Consider the following 22,451-nt stretch of genomic DNA (forward strand, 5'->3'; position numbering starts at 1 on the left):
TTTATTACCGTTAGAAAATTATTTATATTTTTAATTTTGTCATTACAAATTTGTCCCTCCAAAGTTATAATAGTATAGTATAAGAGGTAAAATGCCAAAAATTTACTCGGTAAAGTATTTAATCTAACGGATTCTAACGACAGAAATATATTTAAAAATATTAGAACTTTTGTAGGAATAACTTACGAAAGTTGAACTTTACAGAAATATATTTGTAATTCATTATGTTTGCGGGACCTGTATGCAATTGACCCAATAATAAATTACACTTCCGGTCCTTAAACTATGACGCACAAAAATTTTATTGAGTAATGCTACTGGTATATCTTACACGAAAATATTCTTTTTGATGTTAACAAATTACCTTAAATATTTTCATTTGTCCTAGAATTTACTAACGAGATCGAATTTTAGAAGGGTATTTTGATAATTTTAGGATAAATTTAAAAATTTTAAATAGCAGTGGGAGGTAAATAAGTAAATATCGTTTTTTTTTTTTCAATTTATTGGCAAATGGCTTGATGGTTGGTATTCGAGATTCATATTTTCACCTAAATTTATTTGAAAAAAAATAAATAAGCAGATAGTATATTATTTTTCTCTTAAAAAAAAAAAGAGTTTTGTGCCTCATAGTTCAAAAACCCAAATTGTAATTTATCCAAAAGAAACTATTATCTGTACACATATATATAGATATAAATTTTACTATATATAAATTTTAAACCCTTTGCATTTTAGAGATTTAAAAATATTATTTTTTAAATTTTAATAAATAAAATAAATGGAATACTGTTTGAAAATTATTAATCTGGAACAAAACTTAAATTTTTTTTTTTTTTTATGGGAAAACAAAAACTTTTGATGGGACGCACGTGGATGAGATTATATGATTGGATCACTATGCACATGCTATTTTCTACGCCAAACCCCTCACGGTTCACACTTTGGTCCTTGCTCGAAAACGGTTCGGAAAAAAACAAAAAAAATTTAAAATCTTAAATTTTGAAGATAAAAATATATAAAACTTATCTAATTTATGACTCATTTTAATTATAGATTAATCTCACAATTCAACTTTTTTTTTTTTTTATTTAAGTTGCTTGAAAGTTCTCCTGTTATTATTAATTTAAAGGGTAAACTTCAGATACCACCCATGTGGTTTTGCACTTTAATACTTTAGTGCTCTTAGTTTAAAGTGTATCAAATTAGTGTCGTGTGGTTTCATTTTTATCTTTTCGTCAGCTTCTCCATTAATATTTTATTAAATTATATACAAAAAACTTCAGATACTCCACGTAGGTTTATCAAATATTCACTTTAGTACTCTTTAGTTTTAACTTTATCACTGATTTAATGAAAAAAATTAGTGGAATCGATAACAAAAAGATAAAAATGAAACCACAGGATACTAAATTAATATACTTGAAATTACGGGGTACTAAAATAAGAAAGTTTTAAACCATAGGGGTGGTATTTGAAGTTTTTCCTAATTTAAATACATCGCCTACTTCAATAAATAACTAAATATATAGTTAATATATAATGTAAAATATGCTAATTAAGTCAACTAAAATAAATAATACATTCAAAATTTAGAGGAAAAAAAATTAAATACTTCGAATTAAATTTAAAAAGTTCAATATCACAATTAAAATTCGTAAAAAAAAATTAGGTAGTTGTTTTATAGTAAGTAATAGTTTAGATTAGTGACATACATTTTTTAATCAAAATCAATTATTTAAAAATTGGATAGACCGTGATCTAATCTATAAATTAATAAATTAGATAAGTTAAAAAATCACTTTGAATCTATCGAACTAATGACTCAACCATCAAATCCGATTTTAATCGAATCGGCCGAATTTTCTTAATCAAGTTATATTAAAATCCAACGATTTAAAATCAACTTATCTGGTTTTATTTTCTATTAATTTAGACGAGTCATATAAAAAAAGTGAAATTTAAAAATTTATATCTACTTAATTTTGTTCAAAAATCAAATATAATAATAATAATAATAATAATATACATATTTTTATATAATAAAATTAAAAAAAATAAATATTTATGATGTTATGCTGATCTTACTTGTTCGCATCAGTACACCCTTTAATTCAGTAATATTTTTTGGATCACTTTTCGATCTAATTTTTAAAATATTTTCACGTGGGAGAGAAAAAGTTATATTGAATAAGACCAATTAGTACTCTATAAATAAATAAATAAATAAATAAGACCAAGTACTTTATTAGTGCACGTGGTTGGTAGGGCTCAATAATATTTTAATAATGTGCTTATTATTTGGGTGAGCCGTGGTGGCCCCCACACAGGGCAAATTACAGCAGGGTCCCTAGCATTTTATAAATTTTGTTTTTAATCTTAGTCTCTAAATAAAAAATCTCCAAATAAACGACTCAAAATAAAAAAAAATTTTAAAATAATGACAAAAGTATCTTGCAGTAAATGATGAAAAAAAAAACATCAAACTCATACTAAATTTAAATTCTTATGTACCGTTAAACTTACAAATACATCACATCAAATTACTAAAATTATTAATTTTTCGATATTCTAATAGCTAGTCAAATAATATCGAAAAAATTATAAAATTTGATTTCTAAATTTTCTAATAGTACAGTAGATCATGTTAAACGAAACTGATCTTCAATTCACATGACCCATCGTAAACAAAACAAACAATTTGATACTACAGAGGCCTGTGTATGTGTGTGTGTGTGATTTTTCAAATTTGCCCGTCTTGTCGTGTGTCTAACAACTAAGTCCTTTCATTAGGCCCCTCTGGACAGAAACAAATCACATCAAAATCATCATTAAATGCGAAATAAGAAATAAGAAAAGACTAATTAAAAAAAAAGGACTAATGGGTCAACAAATCCTAATCATGGTGATAATGTGCCATCTTTTTCCTGTTATTTTCTTCCAGTTTGTTCCACCATTTTTCGCTTCGGTCCCGAACCTTTTGTTATTTACAACACGGTTCCTAACCTTTGTTATTTTGTTTCAATTAAGCCTTCTTTTGATGGCGAAAGATTAATTGAAACAAATAATAAAAGCTAGGGACCTAATTACAAAAATTTGAAGGGTTGGGATTGGAGTCAAAAATGGGGTGCAGAGAGGGGCCCAGTGTTGCAATCAATCCTTGCACCTTTGATTGTAAATTAATGAAAATGTTTGGATTTGGATGTGTTGTGCAGCAAACTTCAATAAGTATTCAGTAATTAAGCTCTAAGAAAGGGCTACAATAGTCAGAAACTTACTCTTTATTAAGGTTGTGGTTTCAGATGCTGATATATGATTTATCAACTTCATTCAGGTGGAGGAAGCACTTCCTGCTGCTGCTTTGGGCTCAGGATAGCATTTGGGACTCCGCCGAGCCCGGTCTCTCGCGCCACATCCGTAGGAGAAGTCGAGTCGCATCTCTTGTGGTCGCCATTTTCGTTGACGCCGTCGTCTTCTTCGTCGGCCTCGTCGTCTACTGCAGAACCGGATTGCAATAAGTCCTTCACCTTCTGGAACTCATTGTAGTGGGCTCGGCGGTGTTCCTCGAAACTGAGTCTTGGTTGTTCAGAGTCGGAATCTAGTGCACAAAGACATGAAGCAGATTATTTAAGTAAATTTGCATATGCACCCAGAATATTGTCTATTTATCTACATATCAAAATATGCCATTAAAGTGATTCTCTTTGAAGTACCTTTACTAATAAAATCTACTTCACCATGAATTGGATGTTACAACGTAAAGTAAGTTATTTTTTTTTATAAAAAAAAGAAAGGACGCGACTTTTGACACTCTTATTGATTTCATAAGTTGATCAATAATATCTAAAGCTATCATGGGTATATGAGGGCCGCCTTGGCCTGACTGGAGTTTCTATAAAAGTTCTGCGGAGTAAAGCTATTCGAAAAAGCATTAACAATTTTTTTTTTAAAATTTTTTTTTAATTTTTTATTTTTTATCAACATGCCCGTCAACAGCTTCCCTTCGAATTAAAAGCCAAAACTTCAAATTGGAACTTACTGTTCTTGACATTCAAAATCTCGAGATTTTTCTCTGATAAACATGAAACTGTTAATTTTACCATGACAACTAATAAAACCAGAAGCTGGTTATTTTCAAACTTTTGGTTGATAAAAGGTCGTAAATGAAAAATCGTCGTAAATGAAAAATCGGCCATTAATTACGACGACTAGCAAACATAAGTAAGAGTTAGTTACCATCATCTTGTTCCATGGCATCTGCTTCATCTTCAGAGGATGTCCAACTGCCATTCGACGAATTGTGGCTACTTGAAGAAGCTACAATGTTTAAAGCAGTTATAAGAGCTTCAGCACGAGCAGAATCATCCAGGGATTCATCAAAGGCACATCTAGGTGAGACAGACCCTACAATAACAGGTAATCAAAAAAAAAAAAAAAAAAAAAAAAAAAAGAGAGGGAGAAAATCATCAGAAACAATTGTAGTACTTCTTAGGGGAATTCGGTATTTAACTCCGAAGCGAACCAAACCAAACCAAATTATACAATTCGGTATCATTTATCCGGTTTTCTGTACAGTTTGTTTTTTAAATTTTCTAACTTTCAGTTTTCAGGTTCGGTTTGGGTGAGGAGATTTTCTCAACCAAACCAAACCGAACCGACGCCCAAATGAAAGCATACCTATATAAAACTTTAATATGTCTATGTGATGTATACAATGTCCTTGTAATATATTATAGGCTATGTTCTAAACAAAATTATTGAAGTACTATTAAAATAATGATTATATGATTTGGTTGTTTGATCGGTATGACACAATGACAGATCTTAGCCATCCATTTCTCACAGAAAGAACAGTTATGATAAATCTACTAAAGAAATTCTGACTTTTAAAACGGATGCTTAAACATAATGTTAAAACTGAACAAAACCAAATTAGAATTCATTAGGTTTGGTTTTCAAAACTTTCAAATCAAATATTTCAAATTTTTGAAAAAATTCTTAAAAAATGAACTGAATCGAGAACTGCCCTCTGAGGATTAGAGACATGAGACATACCATCATCATCAACCATAGGGTGAAACGGTGTCTTAGGCTCAGTAATTTTCTGCCTTACTGGCTTATTTGCTTCGATTTCATGCAAGTTTGACTCATCCCATGTCACTCGGCCCCTAACAAAAGAACAACAGAAAAAAAGATGGATCAATACTCGATAAGTAGCCAAAATAAATGCAAACTTGTCAAAGAGGAAAAGTAATGAAAGTCCATAGCGTCTATTGATTAGAAAGTGATCATTGTAAATTGGCTGCTCCATCATTCTTACAGAAGTTGTTATCTTTGCACTCATAGGAATATTTTCTTCCACAATCGAAACCAAATTTGGCCTGCAACATGATAACTAAAGTGTATTCCTGCTAAGCAGCGAGAAAGTATATGAGATTAAACTATGGCGTTTCAAAGGTAGTGTAACACCAAAAAATCTAAAGAGGCGTCAATATTAACAAATAGTTGCAAGAATCAATATACTAAACGTGCAGCTATGCGGCTTGTTTAGCCCTGCCATAGATTCTGTAGAGGTTCTGTCTAAGCAAAGCTGTTCAAAAAGTTAAAATAAGCCTTTTGGTTTCCTTTGAAATCCCCGAGCTGCATGTTGTCGTAGCAGAAGCGGAAGGTTCAAATTAAGGCATCTTCCTTTCGGAACCTAGAAGCCTTTGTTCGCATCCTAAGTCCTAATACAGCAGAATTTCTAGGCGAAACAAGCATTTAATTGCCTTTGATTTGCACATAATCTAAAATCTAAAAGTCAGCAGTGATACAAACCTCATGATTTGAAACTCTGGATCTCCTTGATAGAGTTAGAACCAACCTACACAAGTGAAAAGTTTGCAGCAAAGTGATGATCACATTCAAGCCTAGTTTACTCCGCAAACATAAATCAAGGAATCTTAGACTCTGCTATATAAATGCTCAAAACACTCTGACGCATGCACAGGAGGAAAAAAAGAACATAAACATGCAAAATCAAAGAAACAGGGAATATATAAGAGCATAGAGCATAAACCAAATCGAGACACTTTGTCAATTGCAGAATACCAGTGTTGTGAATTTAATTGCGCGTCATCCTTCTTCTAGTATGTTGTATATCTTTCTCTACTACGAAATTAAAATAGCATGCCTTAGATAACAAGAAAATTGTCACTGGGCATAATATCATAAAACAATAATGGTCGAATCGATTAGGGGGTGTTTGGTTCCTCGGAATTTCGTGGAAAACTGTTATTCGGAAAAAAAAAAAAAAAAAAAAAATCCATGGGAAACACTCTTGCCATAGTTTTCATTTTGCAGATAAATCCGGTAAACAAGATAGAGAAAATCTGGAGAAAAATTTTCTAGGAAAGCTACTTTTCCCCAGAACCAAAAGGACGGAAAATACTTTTCCAGCCAAAAAACTATTTTCTGGGATTTCCTTTTCTGTTTTTCTGGGTAACCAAACACCCCCTCAACAATTAAGAATTATGGATGGAAACTCCAATCAGAGATTTTGTTGAAAAATATGTTCGTGCTTCTTCGAATAGCTATGCAAACTGCAATTTTTGCAAAATCCTCAGCAAGAGCTCAAACCCTAATTAGTAATTTTTTTTAAAAAAAATCAAGCATTATTTATTTGGGTGCGTTTTGCCCTATTACCACTATAGTAACACTAATTAAACATGTTATTTACTAGATTTAAGTTCATCATTTCCCAAAAAAAAAAAAAAAAAAAAAAAAAAAAAAAAAAAAGAACCCTAACCCTTATTTAGCCGCATATTAACATAAACAAATCACTCAGCATAGCTCATGTATATACAACGGATTCACCAAAATGACACCAAATTTACTGAAATAAAAAAGACTTACACTTCTAAAACAAAATTCGTCTACTTCGCATAGAAAATCGGAGGTTTTGATCAAACGGGTTGATTTTTACCACAATTAATTAGGGTTTTAGGCATGGAATTGATCAAACATGTTAAATTTAAACGAAAAAAGGGATTAGAACAACAAATTAAAGATAAGATCACGAAGAATTGGAGCTCACCTGAGGCGAAGGAGAAGAGTGGAAATGGGACGAAAAAGGAAAAAGAAAAAAATAAAATAAATAAGCGATTTATATATACTCCTCGTACTGGGTGAAAATTGTAGAGTACCCCCTCAACTGTAACGTTTTCTGAAATAGGGACAATCAATAATTGCCCCTTTTCGTTTGTGGTAAAAATGTATGGAAAGCCCTCAAACATAGGATATCTTGAAACACATCCCCAAATTTTTTTTTTTTGTTAATTGAGTTGGTTCATGTTTTGTTAAATTTTATGGCTGTTATTAATTCAGTTTTATTTATGATAATTAATTTTTTAAATTTTTGATAATTTTGTCTAAAATCACGCGATTTCAAAAAAAAAAAAATCTAATTCTTTTAATTATTTTTTACCAAATAAAAATTTTACCAATTAATAATAAATTTTTTAACTCAACTAAATATAAAAATTCGTATGAAGAATTAGAAGTTGCAGGTCTCAACCAGAATAAAAATAGTTGAGGTGTTCATTTCAACAAACGATATAGTTGGGGGGTGTTCATGCATTTTTTCCTGTACAATGAATCCAATACTCTTTACAACGTATTCGGAATTTTATTTCGATAGATGAACTTTTAAATTTTTTAATTCAAGTCAAAATGAAATAAAATTCCAACACTTTATCCACGTGGCGTTTCTCAAAAAAAAAAAAAAAAAACTATGGAAAAAAAAAAGCTCATTCTATTGAGTTCGAGATAATTCTATTCATAAATAATGGGAAAAATCAAATAAATGGACTAAGAAAATTTTTGGTAGTTTTTTTAAACAAGGCAAAATTAAAGTTGGTGTCATGGGCTTTTCTGCAAAAGTTGGTGCTTGTTAAGTGTTTCATCGTTAGATCTATCTCTTTGGCCAGTTTCAAATAGAGATGTCAACGGGTCGGATTCGGGGCGGATTTCTAAAAACTTGAATCCGAACCCGACTCCAAACCCGAGACCCGAATCCGAATTCGAACCCGACGGATTTTAAAAATCCATATCCAAATCCGAACCCGACGAAAAATCCGAAATCCGAACCCGAACCCGAACCCGAAAATTTGAACCCGAAACAATTATTTCTTTTTTCAATATTTCAAAATATATTATATTAAATCTAAATTTTTAAAATACAAATTCAAATATAACATCAAATTTATATATATATACTAGTAAAATGTACGTGCAAATGCACATAATAATTATTAGAAGAAGTTATAATTTTTTTAAATTATTTTTTAATTTTAGGCTATATTTTATATGATTGTCAAATATGTATCTAAAAAATTTAAAATAATAAATCACGCTATTAAGAAAGATATGCTTTAAATGATAAATAATTAACAATAATCTCTAATGCAAAAATTACTTTTGAAATTAAATAGTAAAAAATAAAATCCGTTAGAAATAAATTTTGAAATATAATAGAAAAATAAAATCGTTATCTTAAAAGAAAATATATTTTGAAATTAAATAGATAATATCTAAAAAGATATTTAAAATAAAATAGAAAATATCTTTTATAGAATTTTTACACCCGTAATCTGTTATAGAAAACTTACTTTTGAAATTAAAATAAGAAAATTATTTTAGATTTTACATCAGTAATCAGTTATATGAGAACTTAACGTATTCATTGCGCGTTTATTTCTACTTTTATTCTTATGTTTAAAATTTTTCGTACGGAGAGAAAAATTGGCGCTAATTTTCCGCTGAAAATGGGCTGTCGACAGACCAAATTTGAATATACGTATTTTATTATATATATATATATATATATATAATATATATATATATTATATAATAATATATATATATATATATTATATATAATACAAAATAAATTCGGGTTCGGTTCTGGTTCGCGTCGGGTTCGGGTTCGGGTCGGGTACAATCAAAATCCATATCAAAATCCATATATGTCGAGTTTCTATTTTTTATATCCATATCCAAATTCATATCCATATCCATCGGATATATCCGTTTCATTCGGGTTCGGATTCGGGTTCGGATAAAATTTCAGATATCCATACCCATTGACATCCCTACTTTCAAATACCACCCCGGCCTGTGGTTTTCCACTTTCTCACTTTAGTATCCTATAGTTTTAAAGTGTATTAAGTTAGTGTTCAGTGGTTTCACTTTTATTTTTTCGTCAGCTTTTTCGTTAATATTTCGTTAAATTATATACAGAAAATTTCAGATACTTCACCTAGGTTTATCAAGTATCCACTTTGGTATTCTTTAGTTTTAACTTTGCCACTAATTTAACGAAAAAAATAAGTGAAATTAATAATAAAAAGATAAAAATGAAATCACATGACACTAAATTAATATACTTTAAACCACATAGTACTAAAGTGAGAACGTGTGAAACTATAGGGGTGGTATTTGAAATTTTCCCATATATACATATTATTATCATATAGCTACGTCGTCGTCGTCGTCGTCGTCTTCTTCTTGTACTGCTGTAAATAACACAGCTTTGGAGCCCTCCATTTGCTACCGCCATTTGTCCATTCTCTCCTCTTCTCGTTCCAGGTGCTTTGAGGAGAGAGAGAGAGAGAGCTGTAGAGAGCTCTAGAGAGAGAAAGAGAAATGGAGGGGAGGGATGAGGTGTTGGTGGTGGCGGTGGAGGCGACGAGGAACGCGGGGGACGACGACGCTGTCGTTGCTGTTGTTGTAGCCGCATGCGACCTCCGCTCGGAGGAGGAGGAGGAGGAGCAGGAGCTCGCCCGCATAAACAAGCCCTGGTGCGACGGCGCCGCGGGGCTCGCCTGCGTCGTCGGCNGGCCGATTCCTCGCGGCGGCGCTCCGCCGGAGCAGGCGGCGCCCCTTCGCCGGCGGCGCCCTCTTCTTCTGGCCCCTCAGCAAGGTTTGAATTTTGGTCCCTCTTAGAAGCCGCTCGATCTGTTTCTATGAAAAGGTTTCGCACCCCCGTGGTTTTGTATTTTCTCATTTTAGTACTCTATACTTTAAAGTATATCAATTTAGTATTATGTGGCTTCATTTTTTTCTTTTTGTTGGCTCCTCTATTAACATTTCGTTAAATTATATACAAAAAAACTTTAGATACCCCATCTAAATTTATTGAGTATTCACTTTAGTATCTTTTAGTTTTAATTTTGTCACTGATTTAACGAAAAAAAATTAGTGGATGGGATAATAAAAAGAGAAAAATAAAACGGCGACGGTACTAAATTAATACATTTTAAACCATAAGGGACTAAAATAAAAAAGCGTGAAACCACATGGGTGGCATTTGAAGTTTTTTCCTTTTTAATTTTGGGTTAATTTCATATAGATCCTGCAAATATAGTGAATTGTAAGTATATCCCTAAAAGTTCAACTTTCATACGTTGTTTCTATAAAAGTTCTAATATTTTCAATAGGTCTCTACCGTTAGAATCCGTTAAAAAATTTTTGTTAACCATAGGTTAAATACTTAATCCAGGTCGGTTTATGAGATAACTTGACATTTTTGCCCCTCTTATATTATACTGTTGTGGTTTTTGGAGGGACATATTTGTGATGACCAAATTGATATTTCACTAAAATATAAATAATTTTATAACGGTAACAAACCAGAGGGATATTTTTGAAAACATTAAAACTTTGCGCAGGGATAATATATGAAAGTTGAATTTTGTAGAGATATATTTATAATTCACTACGTTTGTAGGGATATGTATGAAATTAACCCTTTAATTTTTCAATCATTTGGTGTTAAAAAAAAACTAAATTACAAAAAATCTCCTTATAAATACTCATTTATCACTTTCCCTCCCTAATTTTCAAAAACCTATATTTTACGCTCTCGATATTTTAAATTGTTGCATTTAGACCCCTCCATCAGAATTCAATCACTATTTCGATCATTTTTTATAGTTTATACTAAAAATGCCCTTCAAATGACATAAATATATTAAAAATTATTTTTTCTTACGGAAGAAGTAAGGACAATTTGGTTATTTTGCTCTTTTCATTTAACACCGTACCCTCCTGAAAATAATTTTTAAATTTTAAGGAGGCAACATGTAGGTTTTTGAAAATTAGAGAGGGAAAGTAAAAAAAAACAGATATTTACAGAAATTTTTTTTATAATTTAGCCTAAAAAAAATTATCTATATACCTCTCAAAACTTCTCAAATATCTTATATAGTACTTTTTTTTTTGTTTCAAACATATCTTTCCTATGTTTTTCTCCGTTATTTAAAAAATATCCCAGCTGTTAATACCCGTTAAGTCATCTCAGGTTAAACTCGAATTAAATTTCTAACAGAGTTAAAAAAAAAAATCAAAATCCTTCTTTTGTTGCTAACTAAAGGATAAACAAAAAAAATTGGTGACAGTAGAAAAGTATATTTGAAAGAAAAAAAAAGTCAAAATATTTCTTTTGTCGCTAACTTTAAGGACAAATAAAAAAGTTGCTGTTGGTAAAAAGGTATATTAGAAAAGACAAAATAGTAATTTTTAAAGATAACGACAGTTTCTAATAATTCATTAACAGTATTTAACTTTCCAGATATATTTGAAAGAATTTATAATGTTAAAATAGTATTTTCTATATTAGCCTTTTAAGAGGGGTAAATAAGAAAGTTTAAAACTTTTCAGGGGTCTACATGCAATTGCTCCTTGTTTTTTTCTATATTTTTAGGTCACGATATCAATGAAATATATTATTAGTGCTTTTTCGAATAACTTTACTTAATAATATAGAATATCTCCAGAAGCTCTAACCAGGCCAAACATGGTTAAATACCGAAATTTCAATTGTCGAATTTGGATTTAGTTATGATTTGAGTTGTTGATTTGTAGTGACTCTGATCAAAATGCTTGGAATTGTTAACGTTAATTACTTCTTCTTTTTTTTTTTATTTTACTTTAGCCCCAAATAACATACAAAAACTATCTTATGGAGGCCATTGGGCCCATTGCAAGCACAAAGGATGGAATGTACCTCGTTGGTGGAGCACCTTCCGGAAATGCATACATTTGGGAGGTAAATTGACCAAATTGTTTCATTGATTTCCAAATGGTAGAGTGATTTTCTTTTCTTTCTCCGTAATTGACTTACTCTATTCTGAGAAGTTTGAGTTTCGACGGAAGGTGAAGTTACGGTAAACTAAACAACGGAAGTGGCTGTTTACGGCCGAAAACCATTTCACCACTCTCCACTTTCTGTGAAACAAAACACGTGAGTGTTTCCTGATGGTTTTTGCGAATTCTTGTTAGGTAATGAGTGGAAGATTACTGAAGAGGTGGCGTGCCCACCGAAGATCTATAACCTGTTTAGCTTTCTCGCAAGATGACTCTCTCCTCATTTCTGGTTCCGAAGATGGCGCGGTTTGTGTTTGGTCTATGATCAGGTCTCGATTTTCGCATCTGCATCCCTCGCAAGTGTGTATTTGCACTTTGCTAGCTATCAAAAATATTATGTCTTCGCTATTACGCCCCTCCTTATGCATTTGCATAAACATAATCTTTCGAGAGGGGGATTCAAATCAAAGAGTCCCTTTCAATAAACTTTTAACAAAGCGCATTTCGTTGTGTTCCTAAACATCTTTTACTTGTCCTGGTTTCTTTGCATTGCCAGTGTACTAAGCATTGAAGATTCCGAAGCATGTGGAAGATCTCCTACTTTCATTATTTGGTCGAAGCACGAATCATCGATAACTGGTCTCCTTACACTGTTAGGCGGTTTGAGTCCGATTTTAATTTCAAGCTCACTTGATGGAACTTGCAAGGTTTTACTATTCCTCTTGCTGATATATTTTCAGTAACTACTGCTATGAAGGCTGTCGTTTGGCCAAACTAGATTTTCTGCAAAAGTGTTGTTTTGAATAAAACTGTTCAAAAAGATCAAACACCCTCAGAACCTTCAAGTCGGATCTCTCCGCTTTTCGGTTCCAGATGTTTACTTTTACCCATCCTATCATAGCTTCTTGAAATGGAGAAGTGATTTTAGAAGTGCTTTCGTGCGTATATCCTCGAACAGTTTTTCCACTTGAGAAGTAGTAGCCAGATGTTTGGCAAACAAAAATCCTTAAAACATTTGCTGCGACGCAAAGCACATATAACTTTATTGACCCCAAAAACAGAAGCTTCTTTTGCTTCTGCTATATCATGAAGTTGTATGACTGGCTCTACTCAGAAAGCACTTCCGTAAAAGCTCCAGTCGAACCAAACAAGCTCTTATGCTAAAAAATGTTCATACGAATAAGAAGCTAATCATTCTTACTCTTCTATGTATAGGTGAGAGAACTTCTTTCAGGAAGATTACTTCAAACCCAAGTACTCTCAGTTGCCATAAATGCGATCACCATCAATAACGACGAGCGACTGCTGTTCTCTGGCGGCGACGATGGCGCGATATACGCAACCAAACTCAATATTGGATTGCAAGAAGATCAAGCTGCGGTTTCGAAGGATGATGCTGGAGTGTTATCCGGGCACAAGTAAGTTTCGCCGAAGATCATCTTAAGTGCACTAAATCCAATAGATTAACTATAAAGATCAGAAAACAAAAATACAAAATGAAATTACTCAGCTGGATTTTCGGAATGCTCTTGTTCACTCTACATAACTTATCTACGCTATTCTTGCCCTAGTATCCAAATTAGTAAACTTTCGATTTGCCGTATATACTTTCTTATATTTCAACTTTTTTTTTTCATGTAGTTTTAATCTATCTTATTTTCTCTGCAGGGGTCCTATCACTGCTGTTGCATTCAGTAAACAAGGGCCATGGTTGATCTCTGCATCAAAGGATTGCACTTCTTGCATGTGGGATGTGAAAAATCGGCGGATTATTCGGAGATTTAACCACGGAAAAGGTACGAAAATTGTATATTAAGGCTAAATAACATAATAATAATATATATTATTATACTAAACTAGTGTACTCGCAATGGTATTACGCCGAGGGGCGTAAATTCAGAGCGAGAAGCTCTTCAGCTCCGAAAATTATTCTACTATGGGTCAGATTTATTCTGTCCAAATTTAAACTCTACGGTCTAAATTTATTCAAGTAATTCATTAAATCTGAAATTTGAACTTATCAAACAGGGTTTAAGTTACGATCTACCGTAACTTTTATATGGATTTTAGTTTCGCAAACGCTGCACAATATGCCTAGTTGTATAAAAATTAATATCCACACGTGTTTATCGGGGGGAGGGTTTCTTTTCAACATTACTCTATGGCTTATTTAAGAAATTTAGCTTTTGCTTGTACATCTCGAGTGCTTATTTCATATTTCTGCTGCAACAGAAGCTCCAAAGTTTCTATTCTATAAATGTGTTGCTGTTTCTTTTCAAAATAGAAAAGTTGTTTCAAAAGCCAAGTCAAATGAGCGCATACCTCTGCATACTCTTCTGTTCTTATATGGAAATATGTTTTGCTTATCAAATAGGGTATTCATCGAACTTACTCATCGTTCCGCGGTCGTCACTCTCTCTCGGAGATAAAATCGGAGATAACCCCAGTAGTTCTCTTCCTCCGCGGATCCCCATACTAGAGAAGACTCCTCAGCAAAATGGTGTAGCAGAGCGAACAACCACAGTTCTACCGTCACACTACTCTAAAGAAGATCATCCGTTCTTTCCCGGTTTTCAATGTTCTCGACTACTCGAAGATCAAATTCTCGATTTGGAGGTCAAATTCTGTGATGCATACTAGAAATAGTAAACTTTGTGATCTTCGATTGACTAATGATTTTATATTCGCTTTTTCAGCAAGAGAGAACTTCAGAAGCGCTCGAGATGAAGATCGCGACGGGTATGGAGAAACGGTCGGAAGCTATAACTATGGCGAAGAACGTGACGACCGTCAACAAACACTTGCGATCGCGATTGTTAGATATGATGCAGCTTAGGTTTCGTCAAAACTAGCAGGTTTGTACAAGCAGAACCAAAAGAGAAATAGTGCTTGTTTGCTAGGGTTTCAGGAATAGATTCACTACTTCGGAAACCACCGGGTAAGTTTACAACTAACGAAGCCCGGAACTTGTATGTTGTCGGGGGAATTAAAATAAACTGTTGAACCCTAAAAGCAGAAGCTACTTCTAGCATAGTAAAGAGTTATTGTCTGTATATTGATGGCGAAACCAAGGTTCAGAAACATTACCGAACAGATCGATGGGACCGGGTTAACCAGGAACTAGTCCGATGGCCGGTTCGGTTCAGGAATGAGAACCGTTTCGAGGTTAAACCGGATAATAGTCCGATTCAAACCGTTTGAATGGCCCGTTAACCGCGAACTGATTGAACCGGCTGGTTCAAGCAAACAGGTCCTGATTAAGTGAGCCAAAACAAATCATCTAGCTAAATATGTGGGATAAATTTATACAAGGAATTTAAATGTGTTGTATTTTTTGAAAAAAAAAATATTATTTATAACATATTTTTTTTTACATATTTTCCTTTGACCCTTAAAGGATTCTCAGAACATTGGGAAAAATAATTAGAGCTTTTTTAAATATATCTACTCAAATAGTTTTTCTGTAGAAGTTTCAGTCCGACCGACCAGCATTTAAACAAGGGGAAAAAAATGAAAAAAAGTGTTGGGAAGGTGAAAAAAAAAGGAATAGTTGTTTTCAATTGACCACAAATATAATTGGAAGAAAAAAGAAGGTTACACAAAAAGATGGAGATCACCATGTTTCTATAACTAACAAGGACTAAAACCACAATTTACTCATGGAGTTTTTCAAATTAGTTGAATAGGAATTTTTTTGGGCAAAAAAGAATTTTTTTTTTTTTGATTAAACAGGAATTTATCCTATTTTTGGAGTACAGTGGAACAAGAGTAAAATCAGCACATACAGGAAAATAAATTACATAAGTTGAACCCACAATCCAAACTCAATCATCCCCCCGAGGTGGATCTCCATAACTCTACTTCAGCCATAATGGATTTTCCCATTTCTTCGTGCGTGACTCGTCGATTGCGAAAGATCCTCGAATTTCGCTCTTTCCAAAGAGCCCAACAGGCTGCAGTAAAACAGAGGTCGAATAGTGTTCTTGTAGTTCCCGACAGCATATATCTATTGCGATTCCACCGGGTTGGGATGTCCCCCGCTCGGTTAATCACATGGTCTGCAGATAATCCGGCACTATCAAGGACTAAAGTCCAAACAGATCTCGAATAGATGCATCCAAAGAGGAGATGTTCCAGATTATCATCATAAGCGGAACATAGCACGCATATTGAAGGTCCATGCCATCCTCGTTTAGCAAGTAAATCGGCAGTCAAGAGTCGATTCCTCGCAGCTAGCCACATAAATACCTTGATCCTGAGCGGAATCTTGATCTTCCAAAGATGAGGCAGCCTACAGTCCTTGACTCCACCAAAGGCGAAAAAAGCATAAGCATTCCTAGTCGAGAAACGTCCTGCTGCATTCCATCTCCAAATAATAGAGTCGTTCACATCCACGTGTAAAGTGATGTTGGAAAATATGGCCCGAAGAGCTAGGAGTACATTGTCCTGTTCGAAGCTGAGGGGTGTACAGAACCCCATAGGCAAAAAAGAATTAATGGGGTGAGAGAACACACTCAATAAGGACCAAAACAAATTATCTTGTGAAGTTTGACCAAAATAAATTATCTTGTGAAGTTCTCAGTTTCTATCTAGTTCGGTAATATTGTGACTAAAAGTATACAGCAATTTTTATAGCATTGAAGGAGGAAAAGTTGATAATATAAAAGCGGTGCTCTTACTCACCGCATTAGGATATATTTTAACCATATTAGGATAACAATCATAAATTGATTTGGTCTTATCTGTTACGTACCTATTAGAATTTTGGGATCCCTTATAAATACACGGCAATCTCTTATAAAACATAACAAGAAATAATAGAATAATTAATTTTTGAACTCTTGTTAGAGAGAGAAACCACATTCTCCATTAACTTATTGTTCTAGAGGGTTTTGAACGGCGGATTAGAGATCGTGCTCGTTTGTAGTTCGATCCACCGCGGGTTTGAAGCGTTAGAAGAGCTTCGCAGACGATCCGAGAACACGTGAATCAATCTTTACGATCCGGACTCATCGCGTTCTAGCGTGAGTCGCTTCCACAAAAAATACGAACGAATACTTCCGCTGCGTTCTACACATATAAAGACTCAAACTCTTGGCCTGAAGCACTATCATATATTTTAGCACTAAAATAGAGACTAGAGACTTGCTTTACTAAAGATAGATTTCTTATGGATTCTTTAAAATATTTTTATTTTTCATTTTAACTTTTGATAGTAGTACTAAAAAGACTATGAACAATAATAAAAAAAAATTACTCATGTAGTTTTCAATCTAGTTTTTTTTTTTTTTTTTTTTTTTTTTTTTTTTTTTTTTTTTTGGTGGTGGGAATGGAAAAGAGTGCTCACAAATGAGGACAAAAGAAAAAGTTATTCATTGGACCTTTCAACTTATACGTAACAAGCAAAAAAAAAAAAAAATAGTGATTTATTCATAACTATTCAACAAAGATTATGTTAAGTGCGATAAAAAATTACAATAAAAAAATATTTTAAATATTATATTTATTTTTGTAAGAATATCGTATTTGCGTGCCGTAATGAATCAGTTATAATATATATTTTTTAAAGAATAATACAATATGATTGACCAAAATTAGCGTTACATCATCTCTTACGCAGACCAACAAAAGCAAAAGTTTACTTTTATATTTTTATTTTTATTTTTATTTTTATTTTTATTTTTGTTTGACTAGTCAACTCTGTGCAATTCCCCACGTTTTCCCGTGTTTTGCGATTTGAGTTTCCAACGACCATGAACACGACCATGAACACGACCATTTAATCTCCACCGTCCATTCATTAAATGCCTCTCCCTTGTGGTCTGCTTTGACGGTTCAGATCTCGGTGGGCCCCACTCTCCTTCTAGAAGGTCAAGTGGTCCACGACTACAGCTCAAATCAACGAGACTAATTTCTTTTGCGTGGACCTTGTCCACCGTGCACCAAATTCAAATTTATTAAAATTTAATAATTTATAAGATCTTGTAGGGCCCGAGCTACCCAATTAATTTTTCAATAAAATCACAAATATTATTTTCACTAAAACTAATATAATTTGCGCGACGTATTATCATTTTAAAACTAGAGCTTATATATCAGGAGTTATAATTTTTAAATAGTTAGTCCTGTATAATAAATAATAATTTTTTAATAGAGTTGATTTTGAGACTTTGATATTCAAATAATAAATGGATTAAAATTTTAGATTATAATATTTGATGATTTGTATTTAGGGTTTTAGTTAAAATTTAAGAATTGTTGAATTTTTTAGAAACAAAGATACTGGTTCATAGCTGATGTGGTGGGCCTGGTCCACGCTGTTCAAAACCGTAACTACGTGTCGTGGTAGTGTACCCCAAAGTGTCCCATTCAATGTTTCTCGTACGCCGAAAGAGGAAGCGGCGTACAGTTTGGGGTACGCTTTATCTACTGAATATTTTGTATAATAAAAATAAATTGAAAAAAAAAACGTGCGGTGTAAAATGCATACCTTCGAAAACTCCACGTTCGTCACGCCTCTTCCCAGGAAACCACCACGTCATCCGTAAACCCACCACTCACCGATGACCACGTGTCCGCTCTTTCTTACGTATAGAGGGTGTGGCCTATAGACCTGGTTCACCGAATATATTCCCGCTTCCCTCCTCTCTCTCGCGCGCGTATGCTTCGTCCCCAAGCAATGCATCGCTTCAAAAGCTCCCCTCCGCATCAAAACCCTAACCCTAACCCTAACCCTAATCCAAACCCTAACAATGGCGGATTCCCCTTCTCCTCCTCCTCCTCCGCCGCATCTGGATCTCGGCAATCTGAAGGCGCTCTCCGTCCTCGGCCGCGGATCCAAGGGCGTCGTCTTCCTCGTCCGCCTCGCCGGAGGGGGGGAGGAGGAGCCGCTCCTCGCCCTCAAGGCCATGTCCCGGGCGGCGCTCGAGCGCCGGAGCTTGTCCGGCGACGGCGGAGGGGGCGGCGCGTATCGGAGGGTGCGGGTGGAGAGGGACGTGCTCGGGGCGCTGCGGCACCCGCTCCTCCCCGCGCTCCGCGGCGTCGTCTCCACGGAGAAGGTCGTGGGGTTCGCCATGGAGCGGTGGTGCTGCGGCGGCGACCTCGGCGCGCTGCGGCGGCGCCAGGCCGACGGGATGTTCTCCGACGAGGTCATCCGGTGAGCTCCCCCAAACCCTAGATCACAAAAAAAAANAAAAAAAAAATTTTTTTTTTTTTTTTTTTTACTACACCATTACTCCTCATATAGTATACATTTTAGTCCACTTTTTTTTTTGGGTGTAAAATGTACGGATGATCCCTCTTCTATCCCGTGTCTCAATTTGGTCCCTGTAATTTCTACTTAAATGTTTAAACACACACACACATATATATATATATATGTAGCAATTTTAGTTTCTAATTATTAAGAAAATTCAGATTTTTATGATTGAAATCTGAAACAGCCACTTTGTGAGGACTAAAACCTTAATGAGAAAAGTATAAGGACCAAATTGCGATATCTGGAAAGTACAAGGACTATGCACATATTTTGCATTTCTTTTTGGGAGGGGTTAATATTAGAGATCAATTATTTCAATCAAGTTCTTTTCCTTGTTTATTTTCACCAAAAAAAATTTAGGTCACAAACATTATTATTATTATTATTATTATTATTATTAGTTATTATTTATTATTATTATTATACTTTTGTGGTAATGCTTATTTCTCATCAAAACAACTAATAAATATTTAGTACTTAAATTAAAAAGTTGAAAGGAGGGGAACCAAAGTTTTTTTTTTTTTTTGATTTGCAAAACTTTGTTTCTGATTCTTGCTTTAGAAGAAACATTAGATTTTTTTTTTTAAATGACTATTTTTTAAAGTAAAAATAAAAGTAAGGTCAAACCGACACTTTCGTCGGAGGGATAATCCCCTTTAATCCCCCCAAACAATACTCAAAATGGGATATTCCTCTTGTTCCTGGCTTAACGGGTTATTTTGAAATAACTCGTTAAGCCTAATTTTTTCATACAAACACTACTCAAAATAGGATATTCCTCTTGTTTCTGGCTTAACGGGTTATTTTAGAATAACTCGTTAAGCCTAATTTTTTTCACACAAACACTACTCAAAATGGGATATTCCTCTTGTTTCTGGCTTAACGGGTTATTCTGGAATAACCCGTTAAACCTAGTTCTCCCACACAAACACTACTCAAAATGGGATATTCCTCTTGTTTCTGACTTAACGGATTATTCTGGAATAAACCCGTTAAGCCTAGTCCCCCGTCCCTTTTGCTTCCTATTTTGCCTGTTTTCTTCTTTACAATTCATTTTAATTAATTTCAAGTAAATCAAGTGAATGCTCAAATTGTATACTACTAAGTAATGTTTTCTAAGATAATTTATAAACACACTAAATTTGTGAAATAATCTGCCCTTCTATATTTAAAATTATATATTTAGATTTAATTTTAATTAGTTGTTAAATTATAAAATTGGAAGCATATTTTCACAGCTATATTCAAAATTATATTATTATATATTAATTCTATCTCGTTCTTATATATTGAATTTTATTTTATTACTATATTCAAGGGCAAAATTGTTAATTTGTTTAACTTTTATCAATTTAATATCGTATTTTACTATAAATATCCAAACACTATAATAAGGAATATCCTCTCTAGGAACAAATAATCAATATCCAAACATAATTTAGAACTTATTTCAGATTATTCTAGAATATTTTCTATTATCGAGAGAATAACAAAAGTTATATTTGAAAATTTAGTTCTCGAAACGAACGTAGCCTTACCGAAAGTGTTTTACCACCTCTCAGCTTCTACGCGGCGGAGCTTGTGCTTGCGTTGGAGTATCTCCACGGATTAGGGATTGTGCATCGCGATCTCAAGTCGGAGAACATCCTCATCCAGGACGATGGCCACCTGATGCTCGTCGACTTCGACCTCGCCGCCAAACTCCCTAACCGATCTCCTTCGCCTTCGCCTTCGCCTTCGCCACCGCCGACTGTCTCCGTCGCCTCCTCCGTAGGTAAGAAGAAAAAGAAGGTGAGGAAAAAGCGCCTTTCGTCGCACTTCTGCCTCTCGGGCGATCCCGAAGTGTCTCCGGAGACTGCCGCCGGCCCGCCACCGCTAGAGGCGGAGCCCGCGATGTCGTCGTCAAAGTCGAACTCGTTTGTCGGGACGGAGGACTACGTGGCTCCTGAGGTCGTGGCCGGAGGCGGCCATGACTTCGCAGTTGACTGGTAATGTAAAACAGCAGCAGCTGTTGTTCTTTAAAAAATTAAGCTGTTGTTCTTTAACACTTTGGCTTTGGTTGGGGGTTAAGGGGTGGAATAATTTTTAACCCTCATTTTATCCCCAAACACTTCTAAAAATGGGTGGGGTTAGCTAATCCCACCTCAAATAGGTTATTCCGGATTAGCTAACCCCACCTAATCCCAACCAAACACTATTTTTTATTCATAATAATCCACTATCCTTCTTATTTCATCTACTCTAACCAAATATTATTTTCACTATCCTGGACTAACTCTAACTCCCAACCAAATACAAAAATACTCTAATCTCACCTTAATCCTAAACTTAACCCTATTCCTGAAATAACTAGTTTTTTAATACGTAACGCTGCAGGTGGGGCCTCGGGGTGGTTCTCTATGAGATGCTGTACGGGCGCACGCCCTTTCGGGGGCAAAACCGGAAGGAGACATTTTACCGGATCGTGGCGAAGGACCCGGACCTGGTGGGGGAGAGAACGCCGCTGCGGGATCTGATCGCGAGGCTGCTCGAGAAGGACCCGGCGAAGCGGATCGCGCGCGAGGGGGTGAGGCGGCACGCGTTCTTCCGAGGGGCGGATTGGGAATCCGTGCTGACGGTCGCCAGGCCGCCGTTTATCCCTCCACCGCGGGCGGAACGGGAGAACGAGGATTACGACGCGATCGACGTCGAGAAAGTGGTCGACCAAGTGTTCGAACGCGGCGGCGACGCGGCCAAAGGAGGAAAGGGTGAGAAGGTGGAGGAGAAGAACAGCTGTGAAGAGCAAGTGAGAGACTCTCCTCAAACTGATGATTTTTCCGTGTTTTAACTTAATGATTATTTTATTTATTTATTTATTTATTTATTTATATTTTTTTTTGCCGGTTTAAGAAAGAGGGAAAAAAAATGTAAATTGATAGAGGTAGAATTAGAAAAACATTGATCCATTATGTATTAATAATGTTGATATTGTATTTGAAGAAAAGAGAGAAATACAAAGAGTAAATAATTTGATTTTTTTTTTGCAATTTATTTTTTGAGCCAAGTTCTATAGCTAAAATTTCCATTA

At 34.5% G+C, this 22,451-nt stretch overlaps 3 protein-coding genes across 5 annotated transcripts; 2 read left to right on the forward strand and 1 right to left on the reverse strand.

Moving 5' to 3' along the window:
- Positions 2,544-7,161, reverse strand: LOC109725343 (protein phosphatase inhibitor 2-like). 3 transcript variants are annotated; one of them, XM_020254499.1, is made up of 6 exons: positions 7,076-7,161; positions 5,818-5,863; positions 5,056-5,168; positions 4,237-4,317; positions 3,279-3,598; positions 2,544-2,799 (listed from the first exon to the last, which is right to left on the reverse strand). In XM_020254499.1, the coding sequence occupies exons 2-5, from the start codon at positions 5,820-5,822 to the stop codon at positions 3,327-3,329; spliced, it is 471 nt and encodes a 156-aa protein (XP_020110088.1). In that variant the 5' UTR covers positions 5,823-5,863; positions 7,076-7,161; the 3' UTR covers positions 2,544-2,799; positions 3,279-3,326. The 3 variants fall into 3 exon arrangements, with proteins under 3 accessions (XP_020110088.1, XP_020110087.1, XP_020110089.1); XM_020254498.1 differs by having other exon boundaries at positions 4,237-4,404; XM_020254500.1 differs by lacking the exon at positions 7,076-7,161 and adding an exon at positions 5,321-5,408 and having other exon boundaries at positions 4,237-4,404; positions 5,818-5,854.
- LOC109725458 lies at positions 12,432-13,667 on the forward strand. Its single transcript, XM_020254650.1, has 3 exons — positions 12,432-12,455; positions 12,683-12,833; positions 13,342-13,667. The coding sequence occupies exons 1-3, from the start codon at positions 12,448-12,450 to the stop codon at positions 13,546-13,548; spliced, it is 366 nt and encodes a 121-aa protein (XP_020110239.1). The 5' UTR covers positions 12,432-12,447; the 3' UTR covers positions 13,549-13,667.
- LOC109725457 (serine/threonine-protein kinase OXI1-like) lies at positions 18,774-22,273 on the forward strand. Its single transcript, XM_020254649.1, has 3 exons — positions 18,774-19,282; positions 20,947-21,372; positions 21,761-22,273. The coding sequence occupies exons 1-3, from the start codon at positions 18,879-18,881 to the stop codon at positions 22,209-22,211; spliced, it is 1,281 nt and encodes a 426-aa protein (XP_020110238.1). The 5' UTR covers positions 18,774-18,878; the 3' UTR covers positions 22,212-22,273.

The sequence above is a fragment of the Ananas comosus genome, linkage group 20, assembly GCF_001540865.1.
Source record: "Ananas comosus cultivar F153 linkage group 20, ASM154086v1, whole genome shotgun sequence".
Taxonomy (NCBI): Eukaryota; Viridiplantae; Streptophyta; class Magnoliopsida; order Poales; family Bromeliaceae; genus Ananas; species Ananas comosus.